Source organism: Patagioenas fasciata, chromosome 1 (assembly GCF_037038585.1).
Source record: "Patagioenas fasciata isolate bPatFas1 chromosome 1, bPatFas1.hap1, whole genome shotgun sequence".
In the NCBI taxonomy this organism is placed as follows: Eukaryota; Metazoa; Chordata; class Aves; order Columbiformes; family Columbidae; genus Patagioenas; species Patagioenas fasciata.
The window spans coordinates 45,901,565-45,919,817 of NC_092520.1; the positions used below are offsets into that span (position 1 = coordinate 45,901,565).

Genomic DNA, 18,253 nt, shown 5'->3' on the forward strand with positions numbered 1-18,253 from the left:
TGGCAATACTAAAACACAAACTACCCTTCACCCATCAGAACGTGGAGTGCTAGGCCAGTGGAAGGGCCTAAGATCTGTTTACAAAAACCCATCTTAACTATGGAACATGAAGCCACAAACCTGGAATAACACTTCAAACATTCACCTTTCAACTCTTCATGTCTTGACATCCTCTCTCTCTCAAAAAAAAAAAATCTGCCTTGGTGCTGAAGGTTGTGATGTGATGGGTCCATAACATTGCTTGTAACTTCAGACTGCAAAGTAGGTGATGATGACTTTAACTAACTTTAAAAATGCATGTTGTAGTAGGCATCTACATCTAAGCTATACAGGTGGCTCCTATTTTATAAAGAGATGAAACGAACCACATCCCAGAAGTTCCTGTTCCTCTCCACTGAAGATGACTACAGCTGAGGTAAACATCTATAATATGGACATAATTTGGACAAGTGAAATCATGCTCTGTTTCTATAACTGAAGTACAATGTTGGAAGAACCTTGATTCTTCAAGATGCTGAACACAACCACCACATTGGCTTCCTCCTGATATTCAAATAGAGGGTTTAATGTGGTTTGAAGCTGTTGATGCATTTTTTTGTGGAACAAAGTGCCTCATCAGTGCAGGTAGATGACCAATCTTTCTCTTGCCTACTTGTTATTCTGTATGTCCATTGCAAATTAAGTTTTTTCCTGTACCTTTCCCCCCTGCTGTTCATCTGTAGTAATTTGATTTGGTTTCCATTTTTATTTTCTCTCCCTTTTTGCAATATATAATTCCTAACTTTGCCAAACTGACTGCTTAATACAAGTCATATCCTTTGTTTGCACTAGGATAGCTGCAGACCTTGATGTTAGTCTAGTCGGTTGTTCCAAAGAAAATGTCAACTCCCCTTAAACAAGTTTTTTCTTTCTTTACACTTGATTCCCACAGGATCTTACCTAAGACTTCTGCCAATTTGCTGTACATAATTTTCTTTACCTTATTTTCTCTTTTCCTTTCAGAATAATGAATGTTGTCACTTTGTACTTGTTTTCATCTAAACTACCTTTCAGTCAGAATAAAATCTAGCAAAGGCACCTTTCAGTTGCTTTCTCTACTTCATATACTGTATTATTTCAAATACACTCCAAGAAGTTACCAAGCAGCCAATCTCCTGATGTATCTCTTTCCAAATAGATACCCACTACTTGAAATACTTCAACTATCACAGATTCAGTTGTTTGGAAGATTTTTTTTTTAAACAATTAACAATGATGCTACATATTTATTTGCATGTCTAGTGCAAGCCCTACATTTGACAACCTTTGTCTGTATGCCAGCAACCTCTCCCACCCCCTGGTCATTACCAGGCGCTCTATACCTTGTCTCAATGAGGGTCACAGGAATTCTTTCATTAAATGTCCATTATACCAATAATATAAAATATACTTGACTGTAGACTTAAAAAATTCCAGCTTCTATTTACTGATACTACTTGCACTATTCACATAACTGAGACTGAACCACAATACCCTGTCACTGTGACTAAGAGAAATTGTACTCCCAAGGTGAGTGTTCTTCCCCAGCTATTCTAACCTGCAGACAGACACATACCTTATGGATGTCTGAAATAAGGTGAGATGGATCCCACAGTTCCCAGTCTGGTAAAAGTCCTCTGACATGTCTGCATGCCATCTACCAGTATCTTAACTGTGAGAGCAGTTGTTCATGTCTGCCAGTAAAGCACATTTCATCAAGACAGAAATACTAGAGGAAAAAGTTCTCATAGAATCACAGAACAACTTAGGGTGGAGAGGACCCATAAGGATCATTGACATCTGAAGGGAGAATCTTATAGGAAAAAGTTCTTTCTTAAAGTTATATTTTGCTTTCACTATAGAGGAGCAAAGGACTTGGGACTCTTATTAAATGGAATTAATGGGAAAAGACTATTTGTCCTAAAGGTGGGGATGATATATTGCTGAGGATTCTTCATAACTCATCAAAATAATTTAAAATGAAGTCTTCTGTTGTGTCTTAAAACATTGTCAGAAACTGAAATGGAATATTAATGTTAGTATGTTTATCCAGCTTTTCTTTAGAAGATGATTTAAGCAGCATTTTTAATGTCTTAAGTACTTGCATAACCAACAGTTTAGCTAATAGACTCTCCTATTTTGTAAAAGAACTTGGTGAAATAATTATGACACCACCCCCATTTTAAAAAACACTTCTGAAAACAGAGGCTTGTACATTCATTAGACTTTCACTGTATAAAAATGTACAGTGGCTTTATTGACATGTACATTCCATTATGTTTACAGCTGCAAGATATGAGGCACACTCAGTATTGCACTTCATTAAAATTTCAGGCTCAAACATAACCCAGAAGTTTAAATGAAACTGCTGTTGTAATTTAATAATTCTTATACAGGACAAACATTGATACCTTTATATACAGCGTGATACTTGTTACATTTATGCCTTCCTAACACAATTTTTTTAATAACAGTCTAGGAAATAAACCAGAATATTCCTCTTTCCCATCCCCACTTGTGATGCGTTACAATTGTACAAGATTACAAAAAGTCAGTATACAATAATCAATATTTTTTTCTTTCTCCTGAAAGCCGGCATTATTCATAGTCCACAGACACACAGATCCTTTAATAGCAATTATTTATTTGTAAATGTCCAATGTTTCCTAGCCGATGACTGTAATGGCCACATGCAAACACCTCACAAGTTTTGATGTCTCAGTTCAAAAAATGTCAATATCTCATAGCAAGAATTATGTACATGGTATTTGGCATCCTTCTTGCACTGTAAATTGTTCCTTTTACCTGGGTTATGAAATGGTCCCATCCTCATCCCAGCTGGACTTTATTTTCAGGACACTTAAGGGATGAGGGCACCTGTTTTGCTCTGGTAAAAAAAAAAAAAATGCTCATCTAAAAAGTGTGAGCATTTCTGCAAACCCCACAACCCAGAGCAAATTCTTCACCAGTGGGTGGATGGACAACATGAAGTGGACATTCTGTTCCTTCAAGTTGTTTACCTTTGGGACCTACAGTGAATTTAAGGGTGAGGGGGAAAAAAAGAAAAGAGATTAATGCTTGCAGACTTGATGTAAAGAAACATGTGTTACATTTCCTCAAAACCCATGTTAAATGAATATGATATTATATGAATTTATAAGGAATATATTAACATATAAAATTAATTTATAAGGAATAAGAGGTTTAAGAAACAGCAGACAGAAAGGTGCTTCCACTTAGTTAAATTCAAGCAAACCATCTAAAGGCCAAGAGAAAAAAAAATCAATTAGATCTGACAAAACGCGATCAAAACCTGTTAGCTTCCTTCAAACAGTTACGTCAAACGTTGACATGGTATTTGAAGAAAAAAATCCAAATGATCGAACCCCATGTAATTTAAAATAAATCATATTCAAACTAAAAAAGGCAAAAAGCTTACAAGGAGAGTAACTAAAATAAGTTTCATCTCGATAATACTGTGGAAGAAATTCACACAATCTAAAAGTGAAATCAATAAATAGGAATGAGAGTTACACTTTGCAGTAAACAACAATAATTCTAAGGTTATAGCAAGGTAAATAATATGATTGACTGAGATCAAATCAATGGCATATGAAGATGGAAAGTAAGGCACTGAGGCAACAGTTTGTCCATGACAGGTACCTAAGTACAGATACATCATTTAATAGTAATGTGTTATTTTTTTCAGTATAGTTTTAACACATCATTACAGATCTGGAATCTGAATTGGTGTAGGTAATTAAAATGTCTTTTTGTATCAAAGTAGCTAATGTTTAAAGGATCAATGTGATAACACTGCCTGTAGTATTCCCAGAAAAGCAAAAAATCAAAAGCATGCACAGAACAAACCCATTCAAATATTATACAATATAATGAATTTAAAATTTGCATGACTAGCCCTGTGGTTTTGCTAAAAAAAAAAAAAATCATCAGCAAGAATATATAAGAATATAAATTAGAACTGATTACTAATCTCAGAATTCAGTGTGGTAAATTTGCTTTACAAAAACACTACCTGCAGGACAGTGTGGGAGTTCTTCTTTAGGGATGCTTGTCATTCTTTGGAAATCATCATGGCAAGCATTGCAAAAATGCGTTGTCCCAAAACAGAAAAACACAGCAACGGAACAGCAGTAGCGACATTTGTACTCTAAGAAATCTGTACCGTGTTTGGGACACATCTAAACAGAAAGAAACAAACGTTGATAAACAAAGTAGCCACATTGTAACAATCTGAACAACACACTTCTACACTCTGTAATACATTTTAATTTTATACAATACATATAATTATAAATGAGTTTGAATTATTGTACAGCTCAGGTACTCAGAGCTTCAGAATGAAATAAAAACTTGAATACAAAGTTCTTTGCTTACCTGAGCCCTTGAAACATCAGAGCATGCACCACAAATAAGCTCTCTTGGATCATAGTCATCTCCTTGTCCAGCTTCAGCATCACAACGAGCTTCGCCACCAAAATATGCCTTAATTTTATATAGAAATGATAGGACATTAAGCCAGAGACAACTATTATTTTAACAATGTCAATTTGTAAGGGGAAAATAATGAATAACAGCTGTTACAGTAGTCTCCACTCTGACTCTAGATACACGTTTTTGAGGCACAAAGACAACATGTCTCAATCTCAGAACAAACATCACCAAAAATTGTGCAAGATGCTGGGGTTTACGCAAGTGCCTGTAAGGCTTTTGAAACATTATCTGAATGCTCTATGAACTGCATGTAAGAAAGACAACACTGAGGGCAGCAGAGAAACGTTCTACCAGGAGGGATTTTTACTAGCTGAAAGAGCATCATTTTTATGCTCATGTGGAATCCCTTATGATTAGAATGTTACTGTTTTCTACAAATTCATGCCACTTTCTCATCTTATTCTACCAGGACACACTGGGCACAAAAATGCATCAAGAAAGACTGACAACTCTGAGCATTTCCTCATATACCGAAGTGTTTTCACACGGAGTGGTGAGACGAGGCAATGAGTCCCTTCCTTCCTTTGTTACCATCTTATTAACTAATCAGACAACACACAGAATTCTTGCTCTTGGCAATTGTGGCAGTTGCACGCCCCCCTCTCTAGCTTCCCCACCCCCTTTTCGGTGTGGAAGGTGCATGCACACCCCACCCTCTTCCCCAACACATCCCGCCTCTCCTGCTATGGGGCAAGTTAACAGCTCCTTTTGTTTAACCGTCTGTCGGTTAGCTAGGAGAGGGCAAGAGGCGCCAGGCAGTTGGGAAGTTTCTGGGCGCCCACAGCCAGAGTGGGGGAGCAGAGAAGCTTCTAGAATCCCCACAGCCAGATCTGACACGATTATAAAAACAGGACTAACTGCTGAGGCATCTCTTTGTGTGTCCTCTCGGAGCAGCGGACCAAGAACACTGCCGTCCTCCCCTTAGGCAGGATCACCGCTTAAGGTAATCTGCTGGGACTAGGACTGCCTCACCGCAACATCTGAGTGAGTGAGTGATAACCTACTTAATAGTTCCTCACTGCATAAGCGAGTGTATTTTCCTTGCCGATTTCCTCGCTGGATTTGCAGTGTTTTTTCCTCACTAGACAAAATGAGGATATTCCATGCTTAAATATAAGCACATGTAAGTCGGGGACAGCTCTGACGTCGTTTTTCATGAGCCACATGTATGCACACTGTGGATCTCCATTATTATTTGCTGCACCGCAGTAATTTCCTCAGCTGATATTTGAAGCTGTATTTATGTTACTGGAGTGCTAACTGATTGCATAAACCCTGTTCCTTACCGGTTAATTTGCTGCACCTTCGTAACCAGAATAAAAGTTTGTTTTGGACCTTGTTGTCTGCCTAAAACTAACCTCGGGGTGTCCCCGTGACAGCAATTCTCACCTTTTTTTGCAGTGACAGGGAAAGTGGTCTCAAGGCAACTATGAGCAAGGAAAAATTTAAGCAGCCCACTTTTCCCCAAACTCTGCAGAGTAAAACAAAAGGGAAAGCCCTAAAGAATCTAAGTCAGGGCATTAGGTAGCAGTTTGAGGTGAACAGGTGCTGGAGGAAGGAAAGAAGTTAGACATCAGCTAGTTGAATGCTGCTATTCAGACACATAGAGACAGTACGAAAGGGAATAATGATATACAAGGGAAGGAATAAAAAGAGGGAAATAAAGATGCTGAAATAACTGAGTATTAAATATTGGAAAGAAAGTGTAATGAAAAACAGGGACAGGAATAAAAACTGGAAAAAGTAATAAAAAAGTATTTTTATAAGGGAGGCAAAAAAGGCACCAGGCAAGTTGCTAAAGGATGAAGAGTGAAAAATGGTTGACTGTGGGAGGCAGGAACAAAAGTGAACTGAGTAACTGTGTATTAATATGATTCATTACTCCTCTAGCATATGGAAATCAATCTTTCTCCTCTTATTTTCAAATTATGATAAAACATGTGCATTGAATGTTGAAATTATTGGGGTTGCCCTTGAAAGCTATCATGAGATTGCCTTATTCCTTTCATTCCTAAAGGAAAAAGATGTGATCAAGATGGACACTAAAAATCAGCTTCAGATGAAAGCAGCAACAGGATGGGTTTAATCTGTATCCAAAATTTCTCTAACCATAGTCTCTAACCATAGATAAAGAATGTGTGTTACTTCTCTGATGATGGGGAAAATCAGGGATTTTTGTTTTCTGGTTAAGTTTCATATTCTCTACCTGAAGAAAACTGCATATATGACCTAGAGTCCAGCAGGCTGGACCACACATTTCCTCTTTCTTCTTTTTTCATTCTTCTAACACACCTGGCCATCATCTCCATAGTTGCTGCACTTCAAAGGCACTCAAGATGCTGACATCTGAACTTAGGCATGATTGGTTACAGAAGACAGAGTGTCCTTATCCCCATCCTGAACAACTGCGCTATCACGAATCAAAATTAGAGAAGGCTGTTCCCATCTTTTGAGACTATCACTGGGGAAAACCACAGTGAAAGGCTTGCAGTAGTGGGGATTCTTCTGCCCCAGAGTCAGTTTACTGCATTTTCCACCAACTCCAACTTGGGTAAAAGTAATATTTAGGTGGAATCATAGTGAGGAACCCTCCATGTCAAAGAGTCAGAATGAAACCTACGGTTATACTGTTTTAATGTTCATGTAAAGTATGAGTTGGAAGTGGGACAAAAGGATGCTTGGTGTTCTAATGCAGTATCATCTGCACATTCTTTTAAGGTGGCCAGCACCTCAATATGCTTTTGGTTTCTGAGCTGCACTGTAGATACTTTTGAGCTTTACAAGATAAGACACTATGTACATCTAATTTGCTCAACACTTTTTTGTAATTACAATTTAACAACAATTTCTTTTCCTGGTCCATACACAACATATTTAATATACGCCCCACTCTCTAAGAAATTACTTTTGAAACAAAAGCATTCATTTATTTCACAAAGTACTAATTGTCATACCTTTTTGCACTTGTAGCAAACATAATAAGCGTATCTGTTCATAGCGTAGCCAGCTGGGTCATTATAAAATCTAACGCCTGGTGTTGTGATGGCCTCACTCTTGTGCAGCCCTTCATACTCCAATCTCATTAGTGCTTTTCTCCTCACATCTTCATAGAGTTCTTTGATTGGATCAAGTAAATCCTTTAATACTGTATGATTGATTTTGTTCTGAAATAAAAACAACTGATTAAAATATCTCGCATCTTTAATACAACAGCTGTGATAATCTGTATTATGGTCAAACACAGTGTAATGGATGTCATAAAAACCTAAGAGCTCAGGCAACGTACATTTGACAAAAATGGCTGATATAGTACATACTTTATTTGCTGCAAAAACAGTAACCAGGAGTGCTTTTTATATGGCCTTTTATTGCGTGCAATCGTCAGCCCTTACAACAGACTGTAACAACCACAGAGGGATGATAAAGGGTACACACAAAATATTCGCCACAGCACAGGAATGTTCTGACTGTATGCTTTCTCTGATTTTGGTCCTTTTTGACTTATTGCTTAGCAATTAAGAATAATGACTGTCAGCCCTCAATGGCAGGTCTTTATCATTTTATAGTCACAAGCTATTGCCATAAGTTATCAAAACGTAGCATGAAGGAAGAAGGACAACATGCAGAAATGGCTGACCATTCACGCATTTCATATTCCTGGGGTTCTAAGGTTCTCTCCTCCTCAGCAGCCACCATATGCTTTTGCTTACAGCAATTATGATTTTGTAGAGTGCAAGAAGGATTTTTAGTAATTTAAGCTGAACTAAGTACCTATATTCTTCAGCTCTGTCCTCATACTGAAAACCCAAGCAGCTTTAAAAGGGGTTAGGAAAAACAGACCAGCCAAGTTTTCTGCTTTAAATAATGTGCATTAAGATTATTTCTTCCCTGTCAGCTGTACTCAAATACTGGGAAATTACAAGCTGATGGTGCTAAGAATAAAACATCATTAGGATAATGTCTGCATAATACTTTCTTTTTAAGAGGATCCTTACTTCAGGAAACAGTAGGGGAAAGTAAAAAGACACGTCAACGATACCGTTTCTTCAGTGACAGGAGAAATTAAGGAAACAAGTGATGTACACCTAGTTTATATTGTAACAAGCAATATAAAATTTTAAAAAAGGAAAAACAAAGACAGCATTAGGTAACTTGTTTGACCTAGGTAAGTAAACACATTGCTCATTTACCTTGCAAATAGGACAGGACATAAACCCAAAAGTTATCCTTGGCCCAAGCCATCTGTTTTCTAGGACGCGCTGACAGCATTGCAAATGGAAAACGTGGCTGCAGTCCAGCTTTAGAAAAGAATACACGTCAGGAAACACTGAACTCATATTAACCACTAGAACAGAAGCAGTTATTTGCTTTTAAGTGGCAACATATACCAATTCCAAAATTAAATTACTTAAAATCCTAGAAGACTCCTATTTTATTCTTAATAAAAGAGGAAGATTATGAAATGGTCATTAAAATCATAACCTTTCTACTCCAAAACCACTAGTGGATACATGAAATATTTATGAGGTATATCCATTAATTACCTCATTTTTTTTCTCCTTCGTAAAATACCAGATATATTTTAAATAAAGTAAACTAAATTGACATAGTCTGCTTTCTTGAAATAGCAGTAATACCAGGAAAAAGAAAGCATTTTAAGGAACTTAAGTACCGGTATGGTGTCTGTGTTAAAATTTCTAAGAGCATAATTTGAGGGACTTCATATTTTAACTTCTAGCACAATTAACATTACAACCATAATATTATTCTTCTTAGAAGGGAGGAAACAAAAAATAAACCTGGATAGCTGGTGCCGCTGAAAGTGCTTCAGTAAAGCAGATCATGCACATGTCATCGGCATCTTGTTTAAGAGTCGTAGCGTTCTTATCGCAGCCGTGCAAGCACGGCAGACAGTGCTCTTCGTTCTTAACGCCTCCACAGGGATGACCACAGGGCTGTGTCTTGCTGCAGGCAATTTTAGCGTACTCCTATTAAAAGTAAATAATTAATCATTCTTTTGTGCCCCTGCACTCAATGGTTTGATATAGTGTCACTTTTGGAAGGCTTGCTGGTTTGTGCAATAAGCTAAGATGAAAGAATCACGATTTGTGTTGTCTGCTGTTACAGCAGGGACTTGGGCAAAACAGCACATTTTGTGTACTTGAAGTAAAACACGCTTTCATTACTTAGGTTACTCCTGACTAGCAATGGCATAATGAAACCATTACTTTAAAATTTTAATATTGAATTTTGATATAAAGAGAAATATTCTTTAATCCTCCACGTGTACTTCGTGTATTAAGCGCCTCCCGTGTAAACACTGCTTGCCCTGTATTAACAGCCTTTTAGATATCTGCAGATTTCCACCCTTCAGGAAAGGTATGAAGTAACCCATTCTTAACACATTATGAGCTGATCATTAACTGGCATAGGCACTTTTAGAAATGATATTTTAACCACTTCTAATTCCTATCCCTTGTAAGTAGAAAACTTATAAAAGTTGCCCAGAAGCTAACAATAAATTTAAGCAAATTAATAACACAATAAAGGTTGAGAGACCAAAAAAAAAAAAAAAAAAGATGACAAATTAGTGACACATAAACAGAAATAAACAGGGTGGGATATGAAACTGGTCACTCTGCCAATTGTACCAGTAGTGTGGGCCACAAAAACACTCAGGACACATGGATACAGTTGAATAAACCTGCCAAGCCTTAAATGTTCCATGCTTACATAATAAACAGGCTGTTACGCAAACTTCTTTCTTCAGGCTTTCTAGTAAACCAGACTTTATGTCGGCAGTGTATATTTTACTTTATACTTGGAACACTATTGTGAAAACTTAGGATGCTTTTGAAGATAATAATGAAACCACCCAGTTTTTTTGGTTGACTATTTGTGTTTGAGAGGTCTGATTTAAAATGGACCACAGGGATGAACAAGCTTCACTCAAAATAAGGAATCAGTTTGATCCTGCAGTCTCTCCTATTTTTGTAATTGATGATTGATACTTGTTAACACATACCTGGCAATCTGTGTCAGAACAAACGCTTCCCACTGCTGATAATTCTGTTCCGCTCCTACAGCCACAGAAGCGACACGCTTCAGAACTGCTGGTGGTCGGTTTGCCTAAGTCCGCAAAAGTAAACAAAAAGGGAGATTGTTGCAATGAAACAGAAGCGACTGATGTCCCAACAGCAATCACAGAAAACAACCAAAGAAACCAGCAGTTGTTACATAGACAAATTATTTTATTAATACTTAAAAGCATTGCCCTAAAGCAGGTGAAAACCCCAACTTACTTATTTACTTATTTATGACAAATGCTCATGGTAAAAGGTAAAAATAATAAGGATAAAGAGCAAGTACTAACAGCTGTGTTTTACCTGTCTGTTCTCTAAACTCCACCATAGCTTTCATAGTCTTAGAATCTGCTAATGCCATCAGCCAGAAAAGTTTGGTCCTACCACAGCCCTCGTGGAGATCAACTTTGATAGCTTCTTCTTCTTCTTTAAATACCTGTCGGGTTAACCAAACAGATAAGAAATAGAATATCTTTATGTTATTTTAGTCACTGTTTCTCTGGATTTTCATCAGATGTTTTGTAGATTCTGCAGAATTTGCCTACTGCAAGCTATGTTTTTTATGCATTCTGTAATTTGTACATATTGCAGAATGGATAAAAGGCTCTGTGTTTTTAAAAGCAAAAATATACAACAGTAACACTTGAGCTAACAGTTCTGGGGAACAACCGGGCAACAATGATGAGAAGAAAGCCACTCAGCATTTTTTCTAATTTAAAAATATACAGAGCTTGGACTTCATTACTACTATTCAACTCATCCATTAGGCCACAGCATATTAAAAGCATAAGTCATTAGAAATATCTTCACCTAAACATTCCAGGCCAGGCTGGATGGGGCTCTGAGCAACCTGATCTAGTTGAAGATGTCCCTGCTCATTGCAGGAGGTTGGACTAGATGAGCTTTGAAGGTCCCTTCCAACCCAAACTAGTCTGTGATTCTATGGTAGTAGTTTATCAAAGCAACATTGATAATTATGGTCTTAATAATATGCACTATATAATAATTACGTAAGTGTGTAATATTAATATTTTCAACTTTCATATAAATACACAGGGGATACTTTCAGCTACAATAAGGAAAATAGAAAATTCTTGCAAAATAAAAAAACCAGCATGAAATGCTTAGGGGACTTTATACAGTCTCTCTTTTTTCTCCTTTCCTAAGTTTTGAAGGCAGTTCTGTTTTCATTCATTTCACCTGCAATGCAATCAAAGTTAGAATTTGCCTTGGTATGGATATATACACTCAATTGAAAGTTTGTTTTAATTCATATTAGAATCAGGAAAAAAAGCCTTAATTGCTTCACAAAGGAGTTGCATAAGCAGGTCATAGTAACTTACAGGCTGTCCTTTCTTAGAGGGAAAGAAAACACATTAAAGAGCTGTGTATGACAGAAGTTGGATAAAAACCAGGAAGCTAACAGAAAACAGGAGCCAGGGAATGTGACAATTTAAAATTTAAATTGAGGGATTAACATTAGAGATGTAAAGGTAAAGGTGGTGAATAAAGAGCAGAAGTTTAAACATGCTTTCAGAAGTAAATAGGAAAATCTGATAAGTAGCTATTTTGGACAGATTAAGGAGAGATATGAGGATTTTGATAAGAACTTACTTTTTATCAACTGTAATCTGAACAGGCTATATAGGAGAAATCAGAAAAACAAATGAGACTAAACTGTGCTCTGCCACAAAAGAAGAGCAGACATAGAAAATCATCATCTTAGGATGAGAAAACAGGACAATGTCAAAGGGAATTGCAAAGATCCTGGGTAAGAAATAGAAGATAACAGATCCACGTGGAACTTCCAGGCTGACACTGCAAAAGCTGAGGGACCAAGAAGGAGATCTGCAGAGTGGAACTCGGTGCCAGTGATCTAGAGTTTCCACCACACGTGCTCTAGACCAGCTGATCCCCTGCACTGACTGACCATTACCAGCATGCCCCTGCATCTATCGCTTTTTATTGTTTTATTTTAAACCTGAAAGGAATCTGGTTCATGCACTCCAAGGCTGCTCTATGACACAAAACAAAGCACAATAAGGAGAGAAGGAGATCTGCTTCAAAAAGCCCATTCCTGATGCTTACTAAAAAGCAAAATGTAGATGCACTCTATGAGAGGGAGAAGAGGAACGATTCCCTTTGAATTAACTTCATTAATGAGGTTTATTATTTTAGCCTTTGTACAAATATAAGTGGTCAGAGAGAAAGAGGAAAAATAAAAGACCACAAAAAACACAAAAGAAAAACAGTGTCAAGAAAGAGGAAATATTCAGTAGTTTCAGAAGTAAAGGCGTCCTCAACATTAACTTCAATGAGAGAAACAAATACTTCAAGAATAATGCAGTTTCAGGTTTAGAGATGAAGAGGTAAGTCAAAGGGGAAAGCCATTTCAGTCCTAAAAACAAAACCAAAAGAAATCAGAAAATATTCAAGCTTATGGATATGACAACGTATTTCTCTGTGAAAAGACAGTGAGAGCTGGAAGAATATTGAGAAGTAAGAGAAGGCTGACATCCCTGGCAGTGTTCAAGGCCAGGCTGGATGGGGTTTGCAGCAGCCTGGTCCAGTGGATGGTGCCGGTGCCCATGGCAGGAGGGTTAGAACTAGATAATCTTTAAGGTCCCTTCCAACCCAAACCGTTCTATGATTCGGTAACCAGTAGGAATATTTGCTATCAAGTGGTCTTCCCGGATATTAAAAAATGCATATACATTAAAAATGAAGGGGTTCACAAGCACTGACGTATATAATAGAAGTAGCAAAGGACATATAATTTAACAGGAATAAAGAACGAACATATACTTAAGAAAGTCTATACAGTTCCTAGATTTTCCTAAAAAATGTTCCTAAGCAATGTCAGAAAAAGAGAGAAGAAAGCTGATGTAGCATAAGAGTAAGAATTAGGGACTGCTACATGACTTTCCAATTTCCTTCAAGACAAAGGACAAGAGAATTTAACTAAAAACAGCTAAAAAGAATTAAATGGAAACTAACCTATACCATCTCAAACATAGAAGAAAATACTTTTTCAGATTTGGCTCTTGCTACAGCCTTTAGCTTATGTATTAATTGAGGAAATGCACACCACATATGCAGCTGCAAACAACATGATGTCACGTATACTCTACCTGTCGCTGGTGAGTTTTTGTTCGCCGATGGAGATGAAGGAATCGGTCACAATCTGTACACAAATTCCCACAGACATTACATAAAATGATCGCGGCAGTTTCACCATCATCATGGTTATCACACATCGGCTGAAAAAATTAAGAAAAAATATGAAATAATTATTTATTAAATCCCTCGTATGCTTTCAGCATTTGTTTTTATTCTCCAGTCATCTCCCCCAAATTAATAAGGGGGGAAAAAGAGCTTGTTTAGACTATATTAGTTGTATCTTTAGAATAATCAGTACATAAACAATTATGCCTGGACAGAAAAAGCCTCAATTAACTCAATCATTTCTTCTGATATTCTTCGTCTTATATTTTGTGTGATGCAGCAAAAATGCATTTTTTGAACAATATAGTTAAGACATCATTTTCAACTAGTGTGAGAAAAGATTTGTGTGGTAACAATGAGTTATGAGAACGTTAACAGAAAAGTTCAGAGATACGAGGACTCAAGTCAGTCAACATGCATGATATTTACTCTTAATTACTTTTATATGGTGTGTTTACTCTGCTCAAACATGTAGTCAAAGCTGTAGGTCATCTATAACTTTGAGAGAATACAGTTGGAGTAACAATCAAAATCCACCAAGAAATTAAGTTCCTCTACTGATAAAAATTTTTTAGAAATCAACACAGTTCTGTTTTGTGGTTCAAAATATCTGTACAAATAGAGTTCAGTGACTGATTTTGATTATTCATATGGATATGTCTGAGAACAAGTTTTTATTGTACTCCCCGAACATGTGGTTTCCACGACATTGCTCATGCAACCTCAAACAGAACCCTTTCAACAGCACTCTTGGTTGGCAGGGGGACAGTCCACCCCAAAATTTGAATATCCCAGTATAAAGCAGAATTGGGGGAATTTCAGGCAGGGTTCAGTAGCTTGCATCCCTGTTTGATGATGTCTTGGCTACTCTCCTGACATTTCCAAAGCTCTGCAGAAGCCCCTTGTCTTTTTTAATCACCTCAGAGGCCTTTGTGTCTGCTTCCTCCTCTCAGCAGAGTTTTAGTCCTTGCTGCTGCTGAAATCCTTTTTTCTCCTGCATTCTCTTTCTGCCTACACTAAACTGCTTTGGAGGCTCCTTTGCACAAAGCATCCACACAATATTCCCTTGTCTCCCACAGGGGCTCCCCTAACCAAGTTATAAAGACAACAGTTTCATTATTTTGCTCTTTGCAGATTTGTATTTAAAAAAAACCCATAAGCTTTTTGTGAAACTGAAAAATAGAGATGCAAACTCGGTTGATTCATCATATTCTATATTAAATTTGTAAATCCTCTGGGTAAACTGTAGCTATACTAAATCCAGTTAGAAATAGTTTCTTTCTCTTTGGGGTAATCTCTCTCTACTGAGATGGGGAAGAGGAAGCTGTATTATGGAGAAGTTATTTTTGAGGAACATGAAAGAATTGACTTGACTGTGAGACATGGATCCAGATAGAAACAAAACAGCTCTGAAAGAGAGTGTGGTATTAACTGAGCCAATGGACTCTCAAAAATCCATCCTATAGGTGCGAGGAAGGCCTTGCTCCATCCTGAATGCCAGAATTGCCACCTTATTGTTTTAAGATGGAATTTTTGTTTTCTGAGTAGTGCTTGTCTAGAACACAAACATTTCAACCATGTATACACAATCTCCATTGGGGACAACAGAAAAGTATGAATAAGGTTAGGCTAAGTCTGCCTTTCCCTATCATTACTATAAATTCTTTGACTACTTAACATATCAAAATAAGCACAAAAATAGATTATTTGCTATCTCACCATCTGTTTTTGTTGTCCATCCTTTCCCATCCATCTTCCTGAGGATAGTCTATCAACATGATCCTGATCAAGCACACAGAGGGATGCTAAGGCCAGCCATAGCTATTGAAAGACAAGGTAGGATTAAATATTTTCGGAAAAAAAAAAATCCTAAATACTAAAATTATACACGTTGGCAGGCAAGAATGTCACTGTTATCTGCAAACTGCATCATTGTTAGCTGAAGCCTGCCCATACAACACAAGTTTTTTCTTTGCCAAAAAGAAATAAAGCACACAATAAAATTTATTGAACTTTTGGGAACTATCCTCTTTCTTTCAGGTATGTCACTTCAGGGTCATAAATACAGTAGTTAGCATACGAGAGAGAAACAGTGAAAAAAGATCAACCAGAGTGTATTACAGAGAAATACGGCAAATACAGACTTGCGTATCACTACCAAACACTAGAGGATTTGTAGGAGAAGAAGAAATTACAGAACAGACACAAAAAAAGACCCAAACCAACAGAGCTTTAGCTCAATGAGATTGGTTTCCCTGTGTTCTCTCCTCACTGCATGGGACATTTGAGATTACCCAGAAAAGGGTTCTGAGCTGACTGTCTTCTGAGGAAGCTTTTCTCTCTTCCTCTCTATTGACTACAGTGAAATCCCAAAGAGATAAGATACATAAAGGTAATTTGTTGGCCTGCAACCCAAGCTGAAATGCATTTGACAACTGCATTTTGCAACAGTTTTTGATCAAAAGTTTGATTTGAACAAAATTCTATTGGACTACTAACACAGCGACAGCAGGAGCTGGTGGTGCTCTGAGACAGCGTCTTCCAAAGAGCAGAGAATATGTGAGTAAGGGGGATGAAATGACAACTGGCACAGCCTTTTAGGATGGAAAACAACATGAGTGCCAAATCCTTCTAAAACCTTTTCTTTCACATGTAGTTGTAATGCTTGAGAAGGCAAAATCTGTACTCCCTAAGACAGAAGTAATGTCGTAATTTACAAGGATGCTTTTCATGGTATTTCAAGAGATCTATTCATGTTAAGTTAGCCCAAGTTTCTATAAGAGAGTCAAGGCAAAGACAAAGATAAAAAAACCACCCAAGGCAAATAATAAAGGGCTCAGCAAATGATTTTCCATTTTGAGACTAAAACACAGGTGAGGGTTAATTTAATTGTCATAGAGAACGTTTGCTATTGAGTATTTTCATGATAGCCTTGAGATGTGGCAGCTGATGACCTACAAGTCAAACCACTTAAAATAATCACACGGGAAACTGGAAAAAGATAGCCGATACCTATTGTGCAATTTTCCATGCAGATGATCTCATAAATTTAGTAAAATACCAGTATCACAAACAGAATTACCTCAAGAATAGAAGCTCAAATGCATAACACTTACTTTTCATTACTTGGGACGTACCCAAGACACATACTGAATCAAAATTCAGTTTTTATTGGTGTATTTCTGCCACAAAGAAGAAAACTCAATTTATTTGCATGAACAGTCATTGCTTTAGTCAGGATACCTGTCCATTATGCAGACACAGCTAGATTTGGAGAATATAAACTGTATAGTGTATGCATTGTTTCCTGAAATAACCTGTAAAAAGAAGTTTTTTCTAAAATATAGAAAGGCTCTTGGATATGCTCCTACTACATGGTTACAATGAACTGATGCTAAGTTTAGTAAAGTTCTTACTCTGGTTGTTGCTATGCACCTCACTGGCGATCGGTATTCTTCCTCCATTTTAGTCAGGGCTATGATGGTTTCAGCAATAGCATTCTTTGTCACACGGGACCAAGCTTCTGACAGATGACCCTGTTAAAGGGGAAACAACTTATTACAGCTTTTACTAAGAACAACGAAAACTATTATTAGAGCTACTACATGCAGCATCAGGTTAGGATCTCAAGTTAGAACAGGGGAAGAGGAAGTCAGCAATGACTTTGACAAATCAAGTGTTTTCAAATCAGACAGATCTGGTAGCTATTAGCCCTTAAATACCCAGGTGACTGACTGAGGCAGTCTCTGAGCAACTATTGGAATAACTAACTTGGAATAGGTAGAAGGGCATATGATTTGAAGAATGAAAGGGCACAGACCAGCACTGCTGAGGGACGAGAAACACTTTTATTATAACTCTTAACTAAAGATAGGTTGTGAGATTCTGAACTCTCGTGGTAAAAATCAACAGTAGCAATTGCAGAGAATTCCCATCCAGCAACTTGGAGAAGGGTTCTCCTTAATCTAAGCACAGGGAACGATTTAGAAGGCAGGACTCCAAAGCTGAACATACAGAAACAGCTTTCAAACGGTAATCACAGAGGAAAATCTGGGTCATTTAGAACATCACACTGAAATAGGTACAGAATTAAGGTAAACAAAAACAACCTCCCAGCTAAACTCCTTTCCCCTACACATATACAAAACCTATTTTTTTTTTTTCAAGTATTGCTTCTGGGAAATAAATTAATCACTTTTTCATCAAAAAACTTTGCCTGAAGCAGATACAACTAGGGAAAATTTCAGCCCAGACAGTTAAAGTAATAGACAGCTACAAATGTAGATTTCAGCTAGACTGAAAGAGGTCAATCTTAACACACAGTCCTAACTAGAAACTCCACATGTAAAATCTACATACAGCTATGTGAAAACAACACTGTTACACTTTTTACTTTTCAGTTGGAGTACTGA

The 18,253-nt window shown here is 37.2% G+C and overlaps 1 protein-coding gene across 21 annotated transcripts in view; it reads right to left on the reverse strand.

The window, feature by feature from the left end:
• Positions 1 to 2,238: 2,238 nt before the first annotated feature.
• MYCBP2 (MYC binding protein 2) overlaps positions 2,239 to 18,253 on the reverse strand; it is a 200,431-nt gene continuing 184,416 nt past the window's right edge. For all 21 annotated transcript variants that reach the window (XM_071806388.1, XM_071806378.1, XM_071806435.1 and 18 more), the window contains 11 exons: positions 17,258 to 17,377; positions 15,561 to 15,662; positions 13,748 to 13,876; positions 10,920 to 11,052; positions 10,559 to 10,662; positions 9,333 to 9,521; positions 8,724 to 8,831; positions 7,488 to 7,697; positions 4,417 to 4,524; positions 4,055 to 4,220; positions 2,239 to 3,047 (listed from right to left, as the gene is read on the reverse strand). In XM_071806388.1, the coding sequence (XP_071662489.1) occupies positions 2,932 to 3,047; positions 4,055 to 4,220; positions 4,417 to 4,524; positions 7,488 to 7,697; positions 8,724 to 8,831; positions 9,333 to 9,521; positions 10,559 to 10,662; positions 10,920 to 11,052; positions 13,748 to 13,876; positions 15,561 to 15,662; positions 17,258 to 17,377 (1,485 nt within the window). In that variant the 3' untranslated portion in view covers positions 2,239 to 2,931. The remainder of the gene's footprint in view (positions 3,048 to 4,054; positions 4,221 to 4,416; positions 4,525 to 7,487; positions 7,698 to 8,723; positions 8,832 to 9,332; positions 9,522 to 10,558; positions 10,663 to 10,919; positions 11,053 to 13,747; positions 13,877 to 15,560; positions 15,663 to 17,257; positions 17,378 to 18,253) is intronic.